Source organism: Lytechinus pictus, chromosome 10 (assembly GCF_037042905.1).
Source record: "Lytechinus pictus isolate F3 Inbred chromosome 10, Lp3.0, whole genome shotgun sequence".
Taxonomy (NCBI): domain Eukaryota; kingdom Metazoa; phylum Echinodermata; class Echinoidea; order Temnopleuroida; family Toxopneustidae; genus Lytechinus; species Lytechinus pictus.
The window spans coordinates 4352902-4376681 of record NC_087254.1 but is presented as its reverse complement, the minus strand read 5'-3'; the positions used below and the strand labels follow the sequence as shown (position 1 = coordinate 4376681).

At 38.5% G+C, this 23780-nt stretch overlaps 2 protein-coding genes across 2 annotated transcripts; one reads left to right on the top strand and one right to left on the bottom strand.

The window, feature by feature from the left end:
* Nucleotides 1–1086: 1086 nt before the first annotated feature.
* Nucleotides 1087–9902, bottom strand: LOC129269631 (fibrinogen C domain-containing protein 1-like). Its single transcript, XM_064105152.1, has 3 exons — nt 9836–9902; nt 7608–7869; nt 1087–1397 (listed from the first exon to the last, which is right to left on the bottom strand). Exons 1-3 carry the CDS (start codon nt 9860–9862, stop codon nt 1144–1146), a joined length of 543 nt encoding a protein of 180 aa, XP_063961222.1. The 5' UTR covers nt 9863–9902; the 3' UTR covers nt 1087–1143.
* LOC129269758 (somatostatin-like receptor F_48D10.1) lies at nt 1724–5758 on the top strand. Its single transcript, XM_064105151.1, has one exon. It carries the CDS (start codon nt 2929–2931, stop codon nt 4105–4107), a length of 1179 nt encoding a protein of 392 aa, XP_063961221.1. The 5' UTR covers nt 1724–2928; the 3' UTR covers nt 4108–5758.
* Nucleotides 9903–23780: the final 13878 nt, after the last annotated feature.

Sequence of the window (23780 nt, the reverse complement as noted above, 5' to 3'; positions counted from 1 at the left end):
CTACAAAATACCAAAATAGAGCGAATAAGCGACAACAAAAAATGGAAAGTAATTAAGATAATAATTGTAATGATAACGATAATGATAAAATTTTTAATAGAAATTATTAGAGTGGAAAAAGGGAGGCAAAGGGAAGAGAGAGGGAGAAAAGGGTGGTGCATATTTAGGTCTGAATATATAAAAATTCAGCTCGCGCTCGCATCAATTGTTTAGTCATGGTTACAAAAGTGCTGATAATGTCCAGTTTTTGTGATAGAATTTTTCAAAATGAAACTTACGCTTCGCGTTCGCTAAATAGTTACGAAAAAGGCTTAGAATTTTCAGTTTTCTTGTTGGAATATCAAAAATTTTCAGCTCGCGCCTATTTAGACACCATCCTGTTATGTTGACAAAAAGTGGTGAGAATATCCAGTTTTCATTTAGGGATTTCTAAGATTTTCTGCTCGCGCTTGCATTAATAGTTAGAAACCTTTATGTTTATGGTTACAAAAAGTATCTTGCTTGTAAAAAAAAACTTACGAATTACTTTAACTTCCGTCCTTGGGAATACCCCTTCACATTAAAAAAACCCTTTTCGATCTGCCGATCAGGAAATAAATGGGAATGAGTGGAATTTTTCCAGCCCCCCCCCCCCCCCTCCTCAGTCTAATTAGCAAAAGGTAGATCAGCACATAATGGGGGTATTCTTGACGCGTTGTACTAGGCAGTCCTAGGCACCAAAATCTGCTATTGTGACTTCTTATTAGGCCCCCTACGAAATCCTGCATCACGCCTGCAGATTGCGACCCTAATGCAGGATTTTTTTTTAATGAAAACAAGGAATGAAATAAAGGAAATAGTACGCCCGGGGAAAAGGAAAACTGAGAGAATGAGATCACCTCATTCAATATAATTATATATACATTTATATTCATTGATTATCTATTGCGTTTCCTTAAAAAGTGAGGGGAAGAAAAGGGAAAATAGACTACGGAATTCTTTATATAAGAAGTAACAAATCAAGCCAATTTCTAAAGAATTGTTTGAAATCGACAACAGCTACATCGCGCCAAAAATGAGAACCCCGTAAAAGTCCAACTTTGCGCCTGATATATCACCTCCCGTTCATGTGGTGGCGGTCTTCCACTGAGCCGCCAGCATGCTTCAGTTGTCTGCTGTAGGTCGTATCTTCATCTCGGACCGCTTGACGGAGTAGTAAGTGTTCTTCCAGTGGTACCAAGCAGTGCCCTTGGAGGATAACTTCCCGCCTTCGTAATACTTGCCATTGAGGTTGGAGAAGTGGCACCTTTGAAACCACCACGCCCCTGAGTAGAGCTTGGCACAGTTGCCCTTTGATGCGTCGTCGTCTCTGTCACGTGTCGAAAAGGGTTGACCATGGTGGTATAAAAGCGAGTCACCTAGAAAATTAAAGGACCCGAGAAGTTGGTTTAATCATGGGCGGATCCCATGCAGGGGGACGTCCTCCCTACCATTTGGAATTAAAGGGGGGCACAATATCACATGCCCCCCCCCCCCTACTATTTGTGGTCTCTTATGATGTAAAAAAGCCGACTCGTGCCCCCCCCCCCACCATGCCCACCTTTTGAGAGCCTTTTGAGAGCCTTAGTATAAACAAAATTTGATAGAAAAAACCGTTATTGCCCCAAGTGTCTCCCCCTTGAAAGGGATAACCTTTTTTTCAGTCCTTCTTCTTTTTCGCTTGTCAAAATTTTCACCACTGGTCCCCCTACCTTTGGGGAGAGATTTCCGCCCAAATAGGTTTAATGGGGATCTTCTCACGGGACCGAGGGTCCACGAGGCTGACTTTTCTCATATTTTTTGTCGAAGTTGCTCTAGGCAACACTTACCCCATTTGACAACGAGTCGGGTCCCTGGCAGCATTTTGATCCCCTTTTTTTTTCTTTGCTTACCAGAATTTTGTTGAGATGAAAATGCTTCAATTGGTGGTGACCTTTGACCTCTCTTTATTAATTGCCATAAAATGTGTAATAATGAATGTATGCAAATCAGGGGGCCCGTTTCATAAAGTTACATGACACCAACCATGATAGGGCTCAGCAGCCAATCACAATCAAGGTTTCTATGGTGGTAAATCTCAAAGTAATTACCATTACTGCAAGTCCTTTCGAAAATGACTACCAGCTATCCAAAGATATACAGGCTCGGTTTGTTCTCTCTATTTCTTTAATCTTTTATTCTTCCATGAACTCTCCGGTCTAGATCTAGCGCCATTAGCGTACCTAAGGGGGGGGGCAGACTGCCCCCCCCTGACGAGTCACAACACATGCAAGGGACGTATCTCTGCCCCCTGACGAGTCAAAACTGATCCCTGACGAGCTAAGTGGGCCCCTCCTTTGAACTTGAAGACCTTTTTTTTTTCTTGTCAATTTTATTCTGGTGCGAAATGTCCTGTATCTTTATTTGTGGTTGAAGACCTTTTTTTTTTTTTGGCGGGAGAATTTGACCCCCTTTGGAAAATCCTAGGTACGCCACTGTCTAGCGCTCAAACTTGCTTGCGAAAGATATATTATTCTGATATCTTAGAATATAGGTGCATGTGAATTGTGGTTTTTTAATGGAAGTTAGATTTATTAAGATTGGAATATTAGAATTAAAAAAAATAATAGCAACTCATCCAAAGCATGCACAAGATTAAATAGCTCCCGAATGTGTTAAATGAGTAATCAGTGTCTGCTTGACTGCAAGAAAGTAATGAAACACGCTTCTTTCTGAAAAGCGGAAATGATTTGATGTTAAGAGATTCATAATCTAAAGTGCCGTATAAACCTATATAAAGCGGCTGACGATCCGACATAGATCTAATTCAGCGGAGCTTTACCATCGAGTGACTCAAAGGAGTTGAATATCTCCACTAAGTTTCCACAATAATCTCAAGAGCTTTAACATTCTTGTCAATCGCTTCTAATCATGTTGGCCTTGCGATATATCCTTGGTGCGTTGATTCGTGCAGTTATCATGGCTGTAGGAATCCCTGGCAATGCTCTCATCATCATCGTGTACTCGAAGAAGCAGCGGAAGTCGGGAACGGATGCTTTCATCTTGGGGCTCGCTATCACTGATTTTGTAGCCTGCCTGACTTTCCCGCTCAAAATCTACTCCTATGTGACGACGGAGTTCACCAACGACTTCCTGTGTAAGACGATGTACTTTACGCAGTACTGGACTCAATTCGTTGGGGTTTTCCTGACAGGAATCATCACCATTGATCGGTACATCGCGGTTTGTAAACCCTTGAAGAAGAGACTGTCACCGAGGCAAGCTACCATCATTGTGTCGCTTCTATGTGCCCTAGCTATGGTCTTCGCCATACCAACGTTGGTGTGGACAGGAGTCCAGAAATTTGGTGTCTTCGCTTCAAGGTGTACCTACAATTTGTCTAACATGAAGGTATCTCCCCGTGCATTCACCTGGGTTTTGCATGACAGCAATGATGCTCTCTTCTATGGAACCCTGGTGATGATCATCTTCATGTATAGTAGGATCTGGTTGGCAGTTTACCGCAGGACCAGGGCAAAGATTGGATGCGTTCCCTCGAGCATTACTACCGTTTCCGGTCAGGTATCTAAATCAGAGCAAACCGCAGAGACATCTACTGTATCTAAACCTGACACAACGGACAATGTAAACCTTAGTGACTGCAAAACAGAAAACACAGGAACGACAGCAAACGGTGTCATCACCATCGTCAGTGGTCCGAACAACGGAGACTCCTCTGGAGCAAAGGGATCGGATGAAGGAAGCTCTTTTGGAGAGATATCACTAAAACCCGACCCAAAGCCAAAATCCAACAGTAAGCCGGGCAAGACACCGATGCAAGCAAGGGCAAGCAACAAGACCACCAAGATGATCTTCATCATCACCATAATATTCTTTGTGAGCTGGGTACCAGCCAAGCTATGGGTTCTCCAGTCAAGAACCAAAATCACGACAAACAACCAAGTTCAGTATAACATCTTCTATCTTTCAACATTCATGGTCAACATCAATCAGGCCGTCAATCCATTCGTTTACAGTTTCTGTAATGAAAACTTTCGAAAGGAATGTGTGAGGGTGATGAGGCACTTCAGGCAGTGCCGACTGTCATAAATAAAATACAATCAGTGAAGACAACTGATTGCAAGTCTTATCGTGTGTAGCAAGGAATTTATTCAGTTCCGAATCCAGAATAAAGTCCCCGACTTCAAACGTTAATCCTTTGGTTAAACACAAATTTGTAGTTGATTCGCGTTCAATTACAATTGCGCATCCTTCTTGAAACGAATCCAGAATTTGAACGTAATTTCTTGCAGCATCCCATTAAAGAATCTGCAATTCTTAAATCAATGTTACCGAAGTTCTCACAATGTTGTTAGTACATGCCTATTATATCCTCTTGTCTTGTCTTTCCGTTTTTTGTTAGACGCGGATAATTCTTTCTTGTATTGCTCATGGGGTCTAGGGTGTAAGATATGTGATTGTTACGCTATCAAATAATTATGACAATGTAGCCACTTGTGATGTTGTCTTCACGATCTCGTCTTTAGCCGAGAGTCATGACTTAGAAAGGTCAATTGAGAACTGTTTCTTGGATCTTTGGAAAGACCATCTGAACTGCCAGTGGGTAATCCCAAAGCTGTAGTTCCTTCCAGATGTCAAATTGATTTATTGATGTACAATTATATATGTAAAGCGCCTTTTGAGACGTCGACCAGGGTCCTTCTTATAAAGAGTTGTAATTGATTTGATCAATCACAACTATCAACTATGGAAATCCAACAATATCATAATTTTCTGTAAATGGCTTAGAGAGGTCGACCAGGGTCCTTCTTACAAAGAGTTGATCTGATCAATCACAACTATCAAGACTTATGGAAATCCAACAATATCATAATTCTCCATACATGAATAGCACAAAATGTCCATTGGCAAACGTAGAGAAGCACAATGATTTGTCAAGAAAATTATGTGCGCATGGAATATAAACCATAGTTATATGTTAACTGACATGGTTATATAGATGCTGGGCGATGCTGGCTTTCCAAAGTTGTGAAATGTCAAATCAATCTCATCACTGCAAATACACCAATTTCTTAATTTCCCTACCGGAAATGTACTCAAGGTCGCTTTGGATATTAAAAAGGAGCATAAAGACTGCCAGTTCGCATGGGCACATCAGAGTTAGATATGAACTGATTATGCATTAATTATACACTCTAAATATGAAATGGTTTATTGAGTGTTACAAAAAATATGGAAAAGCAGAATATTACTATTACTGTTATCAAATCAACGAACAATTTTATAAAATATCCACTGGCAGCATAACACTTTACTTAATATAGGCTATTCTTTAATTGTCCCTGTGTCCTAGTCAATTCAATAACAAACAATGTTGGAAGAAAATAGATGATCTGTGTTTCTTTCCCTAAGGTTGTTGTATAATCGTTAGTGTTGACATAGTAATAGACCCTGTGATTCATCAGCATGTCGAGAAGAACAGGTTGATCACTTTTAGCATTCACATTTTATATCATGACTATCATGATTATCAGCAGCGTGATGAGTACAAAAAATCGAGGGGCCAGATGATGGCGCAATAAATAAAGTGCTAAAAAGATGCGAGCAAGCAAAATCTGTGACATTTTTAAAACGAAAATCGAATTAGGGGGTAGATTTCGAAGTAATATTCAGAAAATAATGTAAAACCACACTTATTCCCCATGTTCCCTTTTCTTTTCTTTCTTTCTCTCATTTTTTTTCTTGGTGGTGAAACTTTTTTTTTTCGGGGAGGGGGGGGGGGGGGAGGTCATGGCCTTCACGCACACTCATCTGTACGCCAGTGATGATTATTGTGATCAGACGGGAGTTGTGTTTCCCGCAAATTATGGTTGAGTATATCGATTCATGTCTGCTAATAGAATATTGTATGTTCGACTAAGCAAAATCGAAAACAATATGATTACCAAATATTTGGATACGAATCGAGATATCTACATTATATTTTATGGGTTATTTGGTGAAACCATATACAGATGTGCGAAATTCATATTAGATTAAAATTCCCCTACGTAACATTTATGTAACAAAATCTGAGACCAAATATCATCTATCAAACATACACCCCTTTATACCCGATATATGTATTATATCGGAAGGATCATAATGGAATACTAGAAATATTCCAATAATGCATGGATCGTAGATGAGCGCAATATGGCGCTTCCGAGTGGAATAATGCGGGGGGGGGGGGCTACTTAGTATAAAATAATGTATGATACGTATTTGCCGCGATCGTGACCCCCATTTTCAGCCTAACTTTCCGTTCCAGAGCATCACCAATCCAGAAAGCCATCGAATTTCTTATTTTTTCCCGTTTCAAGTACCCTCAAATTCGTGGTTTCTCGTGATTTCGTGCTTTTACACTGCCGCTATAGCGCTAGCCGTTACCTACGTTCTGGAGATTTTAATGTGGTCAGTTCCAGACCATTGTATTTTTAGCAATCGTTGATCCAAGAGCCGTTCCAGAGACCTCCATTTTATGACCAAGATTTAGTTCCAGAGCCCCCTATTTTCGACTTTGATGTGGCACGTCGGTGTCATGTTATAATTCGAGTAGCCCCCCCCCCCTCCCCCGGGGGGAATATTTCTGGTATCCCATTAAATATAGCCATTCAATATATTTATCGTTATTTTAGAATTTTGCAATACCTCGCGATATTGTACAGACAAATCATGCTAACGGCAAACAAAAGCGTTTTAAGGCACCGTCCGCTAAAAGAAAATAGGCCAAGATAATAATGAGTAAAATTTTCTTACTTTGTGTGTAGTGAAGGGTATACTACCTTGTAAAACAAAAAAGGTTGCATCAATGATTATGATACACATCACATTAGTATAGTCATCACATTAGTATAGTCAATCCAATTGGTCTCATTTCTAGGACAAAATTAGAATAAATGTGATTATACATAAAAGAAGAGTGGGAATATGACATCACCAGCTTGCTCATTCCATATTCACGAAGACTTGCGTAGAACTGTTACATCGAACTAATAAAAAGCTTTAGAATGTCATAACTTTGTTATTCCTGGTCTGATTTGATGAAAATATTAGATTCATTGTTTTGTCTGTCCGATTGTAATTGGCTGTTTCAGTCTTGAGGGATCTTCTGTGTACAAGTCATGTACAGGGACTTTAGACTACATATTCCGACTATTTAAATTAAGTGACTTATGATTTGTTTTGTTTTGTATAATTTCAATATGCAATTTTCGATTGTTAACCAGGTATTGTGTTTAAATATCATCAATTAGCGTCATGAAAATAAATATTTAAGCCCTGCACTATAGGCCCTACATATATATCATTATTATCTGTGATTAATTTTGCCTTGGCTCTTGATTTGTTCAGTTTTTAATACTCAAAAAGGTCCGAAGCAAAATGGGGTCGAAATTAATTATTATGCATTTAAAAATAATTCTGGATGAGACTGAATGAGGTAAAGAGGATGCGAGCGGGTGTGGGTGTGTGTATGTGAGGGTGTGTGTGTGTGAGAGAGATATAGAGAGAGAGACCGAGGGAGAGAGAGGGGGTGATTGATCTTATACCTGCTGTTCCATTGAACCCCCTGAGGCTCAGTCTGTATCCATCGCGTTCGTCCTCTACCGCAAAATGATCGTACGAAGCATACGACTTCTCCCCTTCAAAATCCTCGAGATCGACCCGTAGTTCGTACGATCTCTGCGATGTCAGACGATGAAGCTTGCTGTTGCCCAACCAGTGTTCTCCAGACAGCTGGCCAAAGCCGTAGTGGTACTCGATCCATGTCCGAAAGAAATTGGTGCTGCCATCCTCCCTCCGTTGAAACACCTATATAGATACAGAATGGAATTACAGAGTTAAGGTTTAAAGTATCGCCTCCTTGATGAGATGTCGTCGAGATATCTTATCTTGCCATTTCGACAAGCCTTAATAAATTATGTCGACATGTCGACAATTAAAATATACTTGATGTCATGAATAGTTTCGACATCGAAATCTATTAAACATCTCACAATGACGACATTTAACTTGTTATATATGTCGATATAAGGCTAATAAGCCAATATAGCACACTCTAAAAGAAAGGTTTACCCAATATTGGGGAAAATGGGAACATGCATGTTGGTTGGGTAAAAAGAAACCAAATAGTTTGTAAATTTCACGCAATGTTGCGTTGAAATAGCCCTACATGGGGTAAAAGAAAAATACCCAGCAAACATGCATGTTCCCTTTCTACCCAATGGCCCATATTCTATAGTCAGGTTTAACTTAACCTCAGGTTTAAAGTTGTAGTCTAAGTATGGGAAGCCAAAAGTATCAAAATTTTTTATAAGTTGTATGTTTCTTGTGTTTACTGTGCTCTTTCCTGATTCATCGATTGTGAAGACAATCATCTGTTTATACTTCCTAGACAATCATGAATGATTTGAGAGCCAGGTGAGCTGAAGTATAATATTTATACTGTTAGTGAGTATGTAACAATAAAACCACAACTTTAAACCTGAGTTTAAGTTAAGCCTGCTATCAGAATACGGGCCTATATGTTTTAGAGTGCAAGATATACTCACCATCTCATCAGGTATCTGGCATTTTAAAGATTCCATATAGATAAATATAAATTTGAATCAATTTCTCGATCGACATTAGCAACTCACAAATAATATCAGAGACAATGTATGATCTTCGAAACTCAATGGATATTATCAACTTTAGATACAGTTTAATTTTGATTATCTTAAATAATTGAATTTAAGATACATTGAAATCCGTCTATATTATGTCTTACATACTTACTTAGGTTTTCAAACCGGAACAATGTGAACATGGTGAAGTTGTAAACGGTATAGTGTAAACGGATTTTCATTTTTTAGATGTGTGCGCATAGAATGTGGGTGGTTGAAGTAGGTCCATGACATGCCTAATGTGCATGCTGTGTGGTGCATTTAAATAAAAAAATAAGGAGAGACTCCAGTCCCGTATCAATCTCAAGGAACAGGATTTTATGTCCGGAAATATGTGGGTGTGTGTGTGTGATCCAAATGCACGTGGGTGTGTATGCGTCCGGTGTGTGCGAGTGTAAGATTGCGTGGGTGATTGAGATGCGAGGTAATTAACGTGCATGCGCATTTAATTTTTTTTTTTTAATTCTTATTTTTAAGACCCGTTAAAAGTATATTGCCTTCTACGAAAAAGAACAGGTTGGACAGGACACACTTTTAATGATTGACTTGATCATTTTACAATAACCCATGTCATTGTTTTTTTATATGTTATATACGAGTCATGTTTATAGGCCTATAATTGTGCATTAAAGTGATATATGAATTGAGGAGCGTTGTATTATCTTATCTATGAAATATTTAATCGCAATTTTTTTATAAATTTTGTTTGACTGTTTTGATGGAATTGAATAAAATAATACAATCAATGTGTTTGAATCAACAATAAGATTTTTAATGGCGTAATGGATAAAAAGAATTAGGGGCACAGGATGTTGTTAGTGGCAAACTTTCTTTGAAATTCAGAACAAGCGAAACGAGCAAAGCAAACATCTTGACCTTTTTTATATAAAAATCTAATTTTGTATTAGATTTTGACATAATATTCAGAAAATAAAAGTGTGTCTCACCTCCTTTCCTTTCCTTTCTCTCTTTTCTCCCTATTTTTTTTGGGGGGTGGTAGGTTTGGGTCGCGTTTGGGAGGGGGCATGGTCCCCAAGCCCCCCCCCCCCCCCCCTCGTACACCAGTGAATAAGATGGAGTTGCGAGCAAAATAAATAAAATAGGAAACTCACAGTCCAGCCTCCTCCGTCAGTATCCATATCACAAAAGACATAAAACGGATCGAAGTCCTCATCTGGAAAGACAACATATCGTCCACTCCTCAACGACCCAGCCAATTTGACGTCATGACAGTCCCTTGGTCGATTCGGACAAAATGGAAGCGTAGACGAAGCTCCCGATGCGCTCTTGAACAAGTCGATAACCTTATCCAGAGAATCTTTGAAAGATGTCACATCCTCAAATGCTACGTATACAATCATGATAGATAAGAGATGGTATTCAAAATTGCTTCTTTTTTAATCTACTTTGCTGAATATAAATCTTTAAAAAAAAATGACAGAGAAATACCCAAAATTAAATCACTAATTCCGCACTATTTCAGCTACGTTAACTAATATTAGTGGGCCTAATAACTGATAATTACGCATAAGTCGTATATTTTGGGGGATTTATCCGAAAATGAATGAAGGTATTTAATCAAGCTTGCTAATCGAAATATTCCTGATATTTAAATACGCTTTGATGGTTACTCATTGCCGTTCTAACGCCTTCAAAAAGTAAGAGATGCAGTATTTTGAGCTTTAAATTCGCAATTTAGAGGAGAAAAATATTTGGTGTTATGCTAATATAAACAGCATACAATAATTAATAATAACCCTAGTCAGTGACTAATACTAATATAGGATAGTCGGGTAGAATCTATAGATAGACAGCCCCCCCCCCATGACCCTGGGAAGAGGCTGTGCTAGGATTATTTTTCTAGGGGGAGCTACGTATGTTAGACCCCACAGGCAGCACCCCCTGGAAAATAGGTTGGTGGTTTGGAAGGATTTTTTTCTGCCTGTCATTATTTTCAATAAGAATCAACTTCATTTTAGAGTGAAAACTTTTTTGGGGAGGGGGTGGCTTGTTTACAAACAAGCACCCCCTTAAAAAATCATTTTCAAGCCCCTGCTCCCACCCCCCCCCCCAAAAAAAAGGGGATAATAATGATAAAAAATATACCTGTTATTAGGCAGCTCGACTTTTGGTCAACTATCTGATTCAACAATATATTGGTGTCTCGGAGTAGCTTTCTGGTTGACTCACACACATCAAACTATAAGAAAGCAGAAATAAAATAAAATACGAAGAGAGAAAAATTGGGAAATTATAATTGCCTCTCTTAAAAAAACAACTTATTAATGACTCGATGAAAGGGTTTGTCAGGTTTAACTGTTCAACTTGCCATGTAGATATACATGTAGTTTGTGCAACTGTTAAGACCACGAATTGGCAAGGCCGTCATTCCAACTTATACAAAGTTACTAGATCGACATGATAAGGTAATGAAGTCACTTGGCAATATGGCACACCTCGCCAACTCACTATGGGAATAGCATCTTAAAACTTCCATGTGTTCGGTGATAGTTGTTTGAACCCCCCCCCCCCCCCTCCAAAGAGCATGAAGAGGAGTCTCATCAAGAATTAGGCCTATGCACTGAAGTTAAGAAATATATCCATCAACACACTTGCTATTTTAAGCGATTATTCTAGTAGTGTTCTATTTTTTGTTGTATATTTCGATATTTCATTACTATTGTTATCTTTTAGCCCGATGAATATATTTCTGTGGTTTGAGGTCTTTCTCAATCCTCTTTTGTATACATTTCTGTGGACTTTTTTAATCCTCTTTAGAATAACAAAACCTCAGTTATCCAAGAATACTAGTAATCCTTTCCATTATATTGGTTTGTGTGCAGTGCTTTATTTAAGAATGATCAAAGCAGAAAATATCAATTTCGTGTTTGATTCACAATTAATGACTTTATTTCATTCCAACAACAAGAAACAAAACATAAATGATAGATTTACAAGAAAGAAGGAGTATAAATAGATCTTATTAATGCCATATCACACAATTTAAACAATTTGATAAACGAGTTAAAAATTGAATTTATCTCCAATGATTATTTGATATTGTCTGATTGTTTCTTATTGTGTTATGGAACTAAAGGAATACTAAAAAGCTTGTAGAGTGTACATCCCTATAATTGTAAAAGTATTTTGATACACCTGTTCTTGATTTGTCATTTTATGTTAAAAATAATAATAGTAATAATAGTCAGCTCTTGTACAGCGCATAACTCATTATGAATAACGTCTCTATGCGCTTCCAAAGGACTTGGATATTATTACCCCGGCTGTAGCTCAAGCAGCCTTTCCAGCGCTCGGCATTTCAAGGAATAAATTCCTGCCAGGTACCCATTCACCTCACCTGGGTTGCATGAGTGCAGCACAATGTGGATAAATTTCTTGCTGAAGGAAACTACGCCATGGCTAGGATTTGAACCCACGGCCCTATGTTTCAAGTCCGGAGACTAGTCCACTGGTCCACAACGCTCCCAGAGCTGTGCTCTCATTAATATTGGAATATTTGCTCCTTTATTTCGACGAAAAATGTAATAAATGGTGCCTGGCTTGACATGTATGACTGATGGGATAAGCCCAGGTCGAAAACTAATAGGCCTACCAATTGATTAAGACCAAGGCGATGACAGAATTTTGAGTAGCACATTTATATTCCGGACTTTTTGCATTTATTACGAAGACAATCTCTACAACGCACCAATTCCTTTGACAATGCAAGTCAAATCACAATGGAAATCTGAGAGGCTTTTGTCGAAAGTTGGTGGACCGGGACAGCATCCGAATATCTTGACTTTGGACAATGACATATTTGCAATTGTTCGTCCGGTGCATATCTTCGGATGATCTACCGTCCCAGTCCACAAACTTTCGACAAAAGCCTCTCAGCTCTCCACTGTGATTTTAATTGCATTTTCAATGGAATCGATGCGTTGGAGAGAGTGTCTTCGTAGTAAATGCGAAAACTCTCTATTGCCAAGCAAGAGGTGTAATTAAGCTGGCATATTAATTATATTTGGGATTTTTCACACAGCGAAGTACGAAGGAGTCAAGAACAGAGAAAGTGTACTGTCAAATCTCTTTCATGACAAAGAACACAACCAAGACAGCCAAGAAGTCTTTGTCGAAAATTGATGAATCAACGCAGCAGTTTGGTCCTCGACTCTGGACAAACGATATATTTACAATTTTTGGTCAGCTCCGAAACTAAGGACAATACTGCCCTTCCGGTTAACCAATTTTCGACAAAAGCCTCCCAGCTGTTCATTGTCATTTGAAGACGGGGGTATTCTCAATAAATTTAGGCTACTGTGTTCTTGAAGTCTCTGTAGGTCGCGCTGAGCGAATACTCCCGAATATCATCATGACTTACCATTGAAGACTTGCAAAATATCAGATTCCATGTTATGATTGTAAGGACGATTACCCTGCGGTGAACGATGCGTTCTGTGAAACCAGCCACCATCTTGAACTTTAGTCGTTAGATTCTGATGCGTCACGAAGCATGTCCCTAACCCCCAATCTAAGACGAAATAAACCCCTGAGCAAATGTCGCAGGAGCAAATGTTGCGTCATCGAAATGATATCGATATTAAATGAAATAGGCCTAGTGTTGATATTGCCGCCAATTCTATTTTACGATTTGGAATTCGTGTAATCGCGGTGATTTATAAAACATTAATGTTAGGTTGTTAATGTTCACTGGCAGATAACCAGGAAACTAACACTTGTGTGATGTCGTGCTTGAAATTGGAGGAAGAAGCTTGTGGGTGGGGTGTGTGCATGACTGGCCCTGCGAAATAACGTGTAAAATAATGTCTGTGCATGTTTTGTGATTGAACCCAATTAGGCAACTTTAAGAGAGACTGAAAATTGGCTCATGGTTTGTTGAATTTTGTTCAAAATCCATAGTCGCGAGTGACACTTGAAAAGGTTTCTGCAGTTTTGATTATAGGTTTTCGATAGGTCATATCTGTTTTGTTGGATTGTCAAGACCACAGCTGAGACCATTGTAGATTAATTCAAATTAATACTCATAGAGAAATGTATATCAGTCTATAAAAACAAACTCTCAAATAAAAAGATTGTATATTGTTATATATTTCAATCTGCTATTTTACAAGTTTTGAGTCAATGCTCTTTATTGTGACGTCAGCAGGGTGAAGCTTAATATTTAATCCAGGGTGCCTTTGGAGAGCCGTTTTGCATAACTGAACAGGCCTACCCTGCAGTATAAAATAAAGAAAACCAATAAATAAATAACTAAAATTTAAGAACGCTTGATGTAATCCGATGCTCTGGCAGCTCAATAGAAATTAAAAAAACATCGGTATATTTCATGTACAAATCTGGTGACGGTGATATTCATAATCATTCACTAATGCAAATAAATTATTTCTTCTTCAAATTAATTTTCTTATCTTTATTGTCATTGAATTCGCTACCAGGATCAAGAAATGATCGCTTACTTACATTATACAGATGAATTGATAAATAACAAGTGTGAAAACCAGTTTATTGATTGTTGACTAGTAGGTTATTGTAGCATTTGTGAGCGCATAAAGCCACCGCAATGAAAAATACGTCAAAGGATTAATCACACACAGATAACTTGCATGCAAGAAGGTATCAAGTACTCTTCACCGTGAACTGCATCTTTAACATAAATAAGTAGTTTTTGTGAGGATTTCTGATACGATTATATAGGCCTCTGTTATTTCTCTTTAAGTAACCGGTTTCTAAACCCACAAGGCAACGTTTTAAGCAATGTCTTGTTAATTATGCATATTTGCATGATCACTAATCTTCTCAATATTTTCATACTGCAATTATTACGATAAAAAGTAGCAAAGCAGTTACTTTTCCACTCAATAACTTTTACTTTCTCTTTACAAATAAAATATGAGGTGATTTTCTGTTCTGTACTATTATTTTTCTTTTTTATTTATTTTTTATATTTTTATTTTTTCTTATTTTAAAGGGTATACTTTCAGACTAGCTACTCATAACACACAGTCAACGAGAGACCACAGTGTTGCAGCTCACTCTCATTTAATTCGGACCAGGTACATACTTACAGAGGGAAAAAATAGAAGAAAAAAAATAAATGACGAAAAAATATATAAATTAATCACTCAAAAAGCCAAATCTGTTATTATTTCATCTTCTTAAGGACACTTGAATCAGGGGCGGATCCAGGATTTTCAAAAAAGGGGTTACATTTTCCCAAGGAAAATTTGACAAGCCCCCCCCCCCCCCACCCCAAAAGGTAATCACTTGGGTCTGAACGACATTGCCATGAACAATATATGTTTTAAATTTCAAAGGGGGGGGCATACTTGTGTAAAAACGGCACATTTACATTGAAAAATATTGACTGTGGCCCGTATTCTGAAGTCGGGTTTAACTTAAACTCAGGTGTAAAGTTGTGGTGTAAGTATGGACAGCTAATTGTTACATAAGTCACTAACGGTAGAGATATCATATTTCAGCTCATTTGGCTCTCAAATCATTCATAATTGTTTAGGAAATATATATAGATTATTGTCTTCACTATCGATGAATCAGGAAAGAGCACAGTAAACATAAGAAACGTATAAGTTAATAAAAAAGAATGATACTTTTGGCTTCCCATACATAAACCACAACTTTAAACCTGAGTCTAAGTTAAAACTGACTTCAGAATACGGGCCTATGGCTCTAAACGGCGGGGGGGGGGGGGGACACCGGGGCCCTGGGAACAATTTTTTTTTACTGAGGGTGCTGATGTAAAAAAGGGTATCACTAAGAAATCTAGGTCATTTTGGTCCCGATAAATTTGACAAGAAAACAAAAGTTTTACTAAGAAATGAAGGTCATTTTGATCCCGAAAAATTGGACAAGCAATAAAAAAAAAAGGGATCTCACTTAAGGTCATTTTGGTTACATTTATCATTTTTGTCACACCTGCCAGATTTCAAGGGGGTGTCGCCTATGGAGAATAATACACGCAGCACTCCCTAGGAAAATCTTGGGGGTGCTTCAGCACTTCAGCACCCCCGCTTCCCAGGGCCATGGGGGAGGCACGGATTGGATGTGCAACCCCCCCCCCCTGGATCCGCCACTGCTTGAATATACCAAAGCTTTAGCATGTTTAGACAGGATTTTTGAAGACAATTAATACCGTTTTCAGTAACTCATTATTTATTTTTTATTTTTTTGGTCTGTACCAGGCCCGTAGTCCGCTATTACGATCACCCAGCATTCAAATACTCGGACAGACGGCCCTGTCCCTAACTACGATCAGAAATTTCCTTTGCAAACTTGAAATCTTGTATATAGCCGTCATCAATTCTGCACCCTAATAGGAAAAATAGGCAAAATGTAATGAACTGTGCCCTTAAAGGTGAAAAAAAAAATTCCTAATGTATACATTTGCACCTTATAGGTGTTGTTTTCCATCTGAATTAATTGTGGATAAGTGTGTGATATTATGAGGGGGTAGTGTGTATCCACATCCAAAATTAACGTCAACACGCAACTTTGTCGATCTCGGGAGTGCCTCCACTTTCATTGTCATGTTTGTTGGATCAAGATGTCAGAAATAATATTGAAAAAAGGGGTCTTTAGCTGAGGTTAGACTAATCCGCGTATACTTTTGGTTTAACCCTTAAAAAAAGATGAAACAACAAGGAAATACATAAATGAAAAAAAATTATAGAAACAGGAAAAAAATTGACTTTTGCAATTTTTCTTTGTGGAAACCTTTAAAGTTGATTACAAAGATGAAAAAAAAATACTGGCTTGTAGTTTAGGTGGTAAAGAATGTGCGTGCCAAATTTCGGCGCGAACGGCAGCCGAGATCAGAAGGGGGGCCATCATGCCCCCCCCCCCCCGTCCTATCTCAAATAGCCCAGTCCTTTTAGGGTTAACTCTTTGCTATCATGATTGGATTAATTTTATTAAAATTATTGCTATGGGACTATTGGTATTAGCTATTTAAGAATCACTTAGCTCGATGATAATCACTTAGCTCGATGATAATCATAAATCATCCAAACACATTGGTTCGATATGGAGACCTACTGAATTAAATCAAGAAAAAGAAGATTACCACTGTTATTACTTTGATGTTTTATTTGAATTGGTTAGTCATGTTCCATGGAAATAGCGTGTTGATTATCGTAATTATGCTCGTGTGAGCTCGTGTGGGATCTGTGGATGTGAGTGAGAGGGTGTGCATTCCAGAATTTGAGGGTTTGTGTGTGTGTGTGCGAGAGTGCTTGTGCGAGTGTGATAGTTACTAATTTATACTTAAGTTTATGTAATCGATTTTGGATGAAATCCTTAATAAGAAAACAAAAATTGTGGGTGAGGGTGTGAGGGAGGGGAATGTGAAAAAGAGAGAGAGAGAGAGGAGGAGAGGGAGGATCATTCCTCAGGTGAGAATGCGATGATTAGAGAAGGCTTAGGAGAGGGTGATGATATCAGGAAGGCATTTCACCAACAATAATTTGTCTTCTACCCGAGAACTTTCCTTTGGTTTTGCTGAGAATCACAGGAGCCTGACTGTTACTACCACACACTTTGCTCAGAGTATTCAATTTTCAGGATAAAATACATGTTCATGAATTATATGAGGAAAAAAATGAGCTCGCGCTTCGCACTCGTATTATTCAATTGTGGCTTATGAGATACAACAATTATCTCGTCTAAAACAATAAAGCTACATACGAAGTAGCTGTTAGGACTCTCCCTACACAGGGGCCGCGGAACGGTTTTCAAAGTGGGGGGTACTATGCTAAAAATCACAATCATATGGTAATTTTTACGTTTTTGTACACGGTTTTGGAAAAAAATGGGGGGGCTGAAGCCCCCCCAGCCCCCCCCCCCGGTTCCGCGGCCCCTGCTACAAAGTAACCATTTAAAAATCAGCTTTTAGCGGTTGATCTGGGAAAATGTGAATGAAAATATTTTCCGCCCCCCTCTTATTGGCGAAAACTGGATCCGCCCCTGATCCATATAGAAGTAAAACAATTTCAAAACACTTAAAATGTGTCATTTATTGGAATAATCTGTTAAACATATGGCAATGAAGGATAGCAACATGCACCCTTCATTGAAATTACATTTTTTTATTGTTATCGTGCTATTTCACGTTTCGTGATGCATATTAAATAAGGCCGTTTCGAAATATCTAGAATGTTTCATTTACCGCTATTTTCTTATATAGAAATGACAAGAATAATAGCCGACATCCTTCATATAAACTACGTAGCTAGTTAAAAGATATATCACAAGGCCAGCTAGTGCAGACACCCCGCCAACAGTCTTCTTAATCCAATTTCAGGCACGACAACACACAAGTGTTAGTTTTGTGGTCCAAAATTTTACGTCACTTTATTACCACGATTATGGAAATCCCCAAATCGTAAAATAGAATTGCTGCCAGTGTCAACACTATTCCATTCGGTGCCTTTATGTATATATTTACATCGAATTTATTTCTGACCTCGTGACGAATCAAAATTTCGCAGCTCAAGTTCAAGATGGTGGCTGCATGGTTTCATGGGACTTCCTTCACTCTCAAAACAAATCAGTCAAAATGACTAATAAATCGGGTCAGCTGGGTGCAACTGTTACTCTAGTCAGATTTGACTATTTTCTAGTCGTATCTTACTAGAACAGAGTTATTTCTGACAAGAGTATACGTCAGAAATGTGAATAGACATATCAGTTGTTGCACCCAGCTGACTACTGATCTATAGGCAATGTCACTGATTTGTTTGAAGAGTGTTCACAGCAAGGTCGTCGTTTTTACAATCATAAAATGTAATTTGATTGTTTGCAAGTCTTCATGGGTAAGTCGTAGTAGAGAGTTTTTGTCCTGCGACGCAGAACTGATTGAATAAAAAATGGTTAACGTTTAGAAAATGCCCGTTTAGTAACAAAAAAAAAAAACGCTGGTAGGTCTTTGTCGAAAATGCTGAACCAAAATAGCAGTTTCGTCGTATGTTTCGGAGCTGACGTAAATTGCAAATATGTCACTTGCCCAGAGTCCAGGGCGAAACTGCTGTTTTGATTCACCAATTTATTGTCTACAAAGACTTCTTGGTTGCTCTTTGTTACGAAGGGCATTTGACAATAGACCTACATTTTCTATGTTCTTGAATCCGTTCATAGTCGCAGTGCAAAAAATTCACTATCACATCAGGTTTACACATTATACTTGGTCATGGGGTACTCATAATTCTGCTTGAGGTTGGATTGGCGGGTAAACTTTATATACTATAGTTTGTTTGGTCTTGGTAACCGGGATAATTATCGATTATCTGCAGTCGTGTCCAAACAAGCAACATCTATCATGTTTATCTTAGACCAATATCATTAATTGCGCAAAATAGGAAATCGGAATACCAAAATGTTGGGGCTAATACTATTATTAGGAATATTCACGCTCCATGTTTTGTTTTGCTGTTGTTTTGTTTTCAATAAAATCCCTTTATTTCCATGCCTGTCAGCTTCAAACAATTATAAGATTTATTCCATAATTCATATATCAAATTATGTAAATTGTGTTTGTGTATCTGCAAAGCAGAAAAGGAATCTTGTAAAGTTTATTTGTCTTAATTATTGCGATATAGTTACTTCTTTTTCTTCAAAATTTGTTCTGAGTTTTGTCTTTGTTGGTGTAATAAACTCCTAAATCCTGAAACAAATACGAAATATTTATTTCTGCCTTGATATTGATAATGATATTCTGAACGAAATAAAGCACTACAGTGACTACACACAAAATAAAATAGTGGAAAGGATTATTACTTTGGTAACTGAGTTGTTATTCCCAAAGAGAATAACAAAACCACAGAAGTACACTTTCATTAAGGTATGATGGTAATAGTAATTTTTATAAACTCGGAGATTACAGCAATACACTGAAAAGGGAATGCTTTAATTACGAATGTGTTTTTGGATATATATCTGTTCATTAATACGAGTTGATAGGTTAGAGTTCTCGCTATTTTTCACATTCTCTTTTCTATTTTGGTCTGACATATTAACGAAAATTATGACATTTTAGAATGATGTCTACTGATGACATGATCTTCTTCCTTAATCGATGCAGTAACCTCACCATATATCGAATAATTAAAGGTCAAGTCCACCCCTGGAAAATCTTAATTTGGATCAAACAGAAACATAAAAAAGCATAACGCTGAAAATTTCATTGGAATAGGATGTAAAATCAGAAAGTTATGACAGTTTAAAGTTTAAAGACTTATAAAAATGGGACCTTCTGCCTTCTTGCTTGGCGTTCAGCATTTAGACTGGAGAAGGGTAATAATAACATATTATGTTATGCAGGGCCCGCTGGAAGAGCAGTCTTATGATTGAAGTGGCTACCCTGGGTAAATAAAACGTTATTATTATTTTTATTAATACTCTGTTTCACTGGACAATGACAGTGAGGTCATCAATCCCCTCATTTGCATACCGACCAGAATGTACATATAACTGTTTTGTAAAATTGAGTGAAACTTTAAGATGTCATGAGTTTTTTTATATTTTGTATCAGATTTTTATGAAAGTTTCAGTGCTGTGCCTTTTTTATTTTTTCCTTTTTATTTAAATTAACTTTTGGGGATGTATAGCCTACTTGTCCTTTCTCTTTGTTTAGTTCATTCAAAACACACCGAATTAACTATTTTATTCGATTCCTTCAAAACAAACAAGCAAAAAGGTTGCAATTAAACATTTCAAAAATTAAACAATTTAACACCCCTCATTTCTCATTTCATATTTTTAAATGCATAATAGGCCTATAAACACGAACCATAATCAGGTATAGGAAAAATAATGACATGGATTGTAAAATAACATATCTCGTATCCTCGCATTTAGGCACACGCACATACACATTTGTACCGTACACACACACACACACACCCTCACACACACACACACCCTACCACCCTCACGCACCCCCACACACACCATCTCTACCTCATTTAATCCCATCCCGAATTATTTTCAATGCATAATAATAATAATTTGATCTCGACCTCATTTTTCTTCGTGCTTTTTTAATGCTAAAACTGAGTAAATCAAGAGCCAATTAGGCAACACAATCATAGATAATAATGATATAGGCCTACATATGGGCTGTATATATTCATTTTTATTCAGCGCTGATCGATGGTGTGCAGACACACAAATTACTGGTTAAAATTGACAGTTGCTAATTGAAATATATCATAAAACATGAAATACATAGCACAAAATAACGTGCAATCATACGTACAGATTTTAACCATACATTATCATCCTTTCAGTTTGCTGTGCAAACCCTTCTGAGGAAAGGGGTCTGAATATTAGGCCTACAGTCCCTGCCAAAGACTTGTGTACAGAAGATCAATCGAAATTGAACAGCAAGGTGTATGTGTGTATATACACCCACTCGTTGATGAAAGTTTCGATCAGGGCTTAGCCTCTTGTCGAGGCCCTGGCGGCTGCTTCCCGAGCGAAGCGAGGGATTCCCTAATTCGCGAAGCGAATTAGGCGCGAGCCAGGGCCTCTTGACATCTGAACTGAATTATATATTCATGAGGAACGTCTTCCTAATGAATATACATGAGTCATGATATTACTGGTCACCGAGTAAACCAATGAAATGTCAGAGCTGTTTCGTTTTGGGTTCGGAATACTATATAGTATAGTAGTCCATTATTCTGCAGGGGATTCATTTAATTGCGGGACACTAAAGGGGATATAACCTGCAAAATGCTATACAAGTAGTGGTACTACTACTACTACTACTACTACTACTACTACTGGCCGTAACAGACCCATCACCGCCCCGAAACTTCCCGGGAGATACTGCTGCTGGTCAGACTCGAGTCAACTCCCAGCAACTCCACCCCAGCTTCCCTCACTGCACTGCACAGCGGAGATCGATAATCGACGCCCCGGTTCGACCGGTGGAATCGCATGAAAGATAACATTTTTTCCATATCCTGTGGGTAGATTTACAAAATCATCTCGTCCTTTCAGTGCAGAGTTAATTTTATCGACTTGCAAATCCTTAAATCGGTCAATATTCAGCATTTTAGAGGCATATTCAATGCTCTTTGATATTTCGTCGTCATTCTTCGCCAAGAATCAACGGGTCGCCATGCAAGATGAGCTCATGAATATTCAATATGACGTCATAGCAGCCCGCGCTTTCATTGGATGATTTTCACCGACCAGTTTTTGGTCGGTGAATTGGTAAAAACAATAAAAAACAAAAGAAAGTCGGTGAAATTCGGGTCAGATGTCCAGAGGCCCTGTCTCGCGGCGCTCTGCTTCGCTCTCTCCCTTGCTTTGCCATGTTCGCTCGGAAAGCAGCCGACAAGGCCTCGACAAGAGGCTAATCAGGGCTGCGCTTGTGCATGCAGACTGATATCTGCTTGGGTATATCATTGCATCTGTGACTATTAGGTAATAAAATTGGGATCATACATTTTTCTAAATGTTAATAAACAAAACGGCTATTAGACCAACTGGCTATTAGACGAGATGGTAATTAGACGAAATGGTTATTGGACTTTGTTGATAGTTGACTAACTAATGGTAGACGAAATGATATCAGACCATGCGATAGTGGGGAAAAAGGCAGTAGACGAAATGGCAAAACCGATAAATATCCATACAAAGAGTGATCCTGATTTCCAAATCACTTAATTCTCTTTCTCCTGTCTCAAAATACTTAGTGAAAGCATATTTTATATCTTATCTGTAGCTCGAGTCGCGAAGAAAATACCGCTGTGACATTATGCGTTGCGACATGTGGCGTTATGCGTTGACAATTTGCTGCGACATTATGCGTTGCGACATGTGACGTTATGCGTTAAACTACGACATTATGCGTTGACTGCGACATTATGCGTCGGACGCTCTTGGCATAATGTCGCAATCTGCGACATTATGCGTTGGTGCGACATTATCGGTTGTAACAGGGCTTAACGGCTCCAAAAATTGAATTTTGCGTAACGAAAATTTCAAACATTCTCGTTGCGCCAAATTGGGAGGTAGTTTGAGCCACTGCACGCCACTATACACCTTATTGGCGACACCGGGCGCCACATTGCATTGCCGCGAACCAACTGGCACCAACTAGTGCCGGCCCAGTGGACTACTATAGCAATCTGGGGCCCGTTTCATAAAGAGATGCAACTGTTGAAAATTTGCCATTATGGCAACTACCATGGTCACCTTGATTCTGATTGGCTGCTGAGCCCTGTTGCCATGGTAGTTACAACAGTTGTAACTCTTTATGAAACGGGCCCCAGATGAGCGTTAAATTATTACGCAGCAATATGAGTGCCTACCGTGGGGAACGCTCGCGGTGTCACGGCTTTAGCCCGTGACCATGCAGGGGCCCGTTTCATAAAGGACTTGTTACTGTTTTAACCTTGCCATAATGGCAACTACCATGGTAACAGGGCTCAGCAGCCAATCAGAATCAAGGTTACTATGGTGGTTGCCATAATGGCAAATAATGGCAAAGGTACGGTTACACTTCGTAAATCCGAAGGTTCGTAATTCCGAAGGTTCTTTATTCCGAAGGGTAATTCTGACCTCGATGTTCGTTAATCCGAAAACGAAAAAGGGTTCGTTAATCCGAACATTTGTGGCGTTATTCCGAAGGTTCGTAAGTCCGAAAACAACACAGGGTTCGTTATTCCGAAGGTTCGATAATCCGAAAACGAAATAAGGTTCGTTGTTCCGAAGGTTCGTTAATCAGAAAACGAAATAAGGTTCGCTGTTTCGAAGGTTCGTTAATCCGAAAACGAAATAAGGTTCGTTGTTCCGAAGGTTCGTTAATCCGAAAACGAAATAAGGTTCGTTGTTCCGAAGGTTTGTTAATCCGAAAACAAAATAAGATTCGTTATTCCGAAGGTTCGTTAATCCGAAAACAAATAAGGTTCTTTATTTCGAAGGCTCGTTAATCCGAAAACAAAATAAGGTTCTTTATTCCGAAGGTTCGTTAATCCGAAAATGAAAACCGGGAAAGCAGAGGCAGAGGCA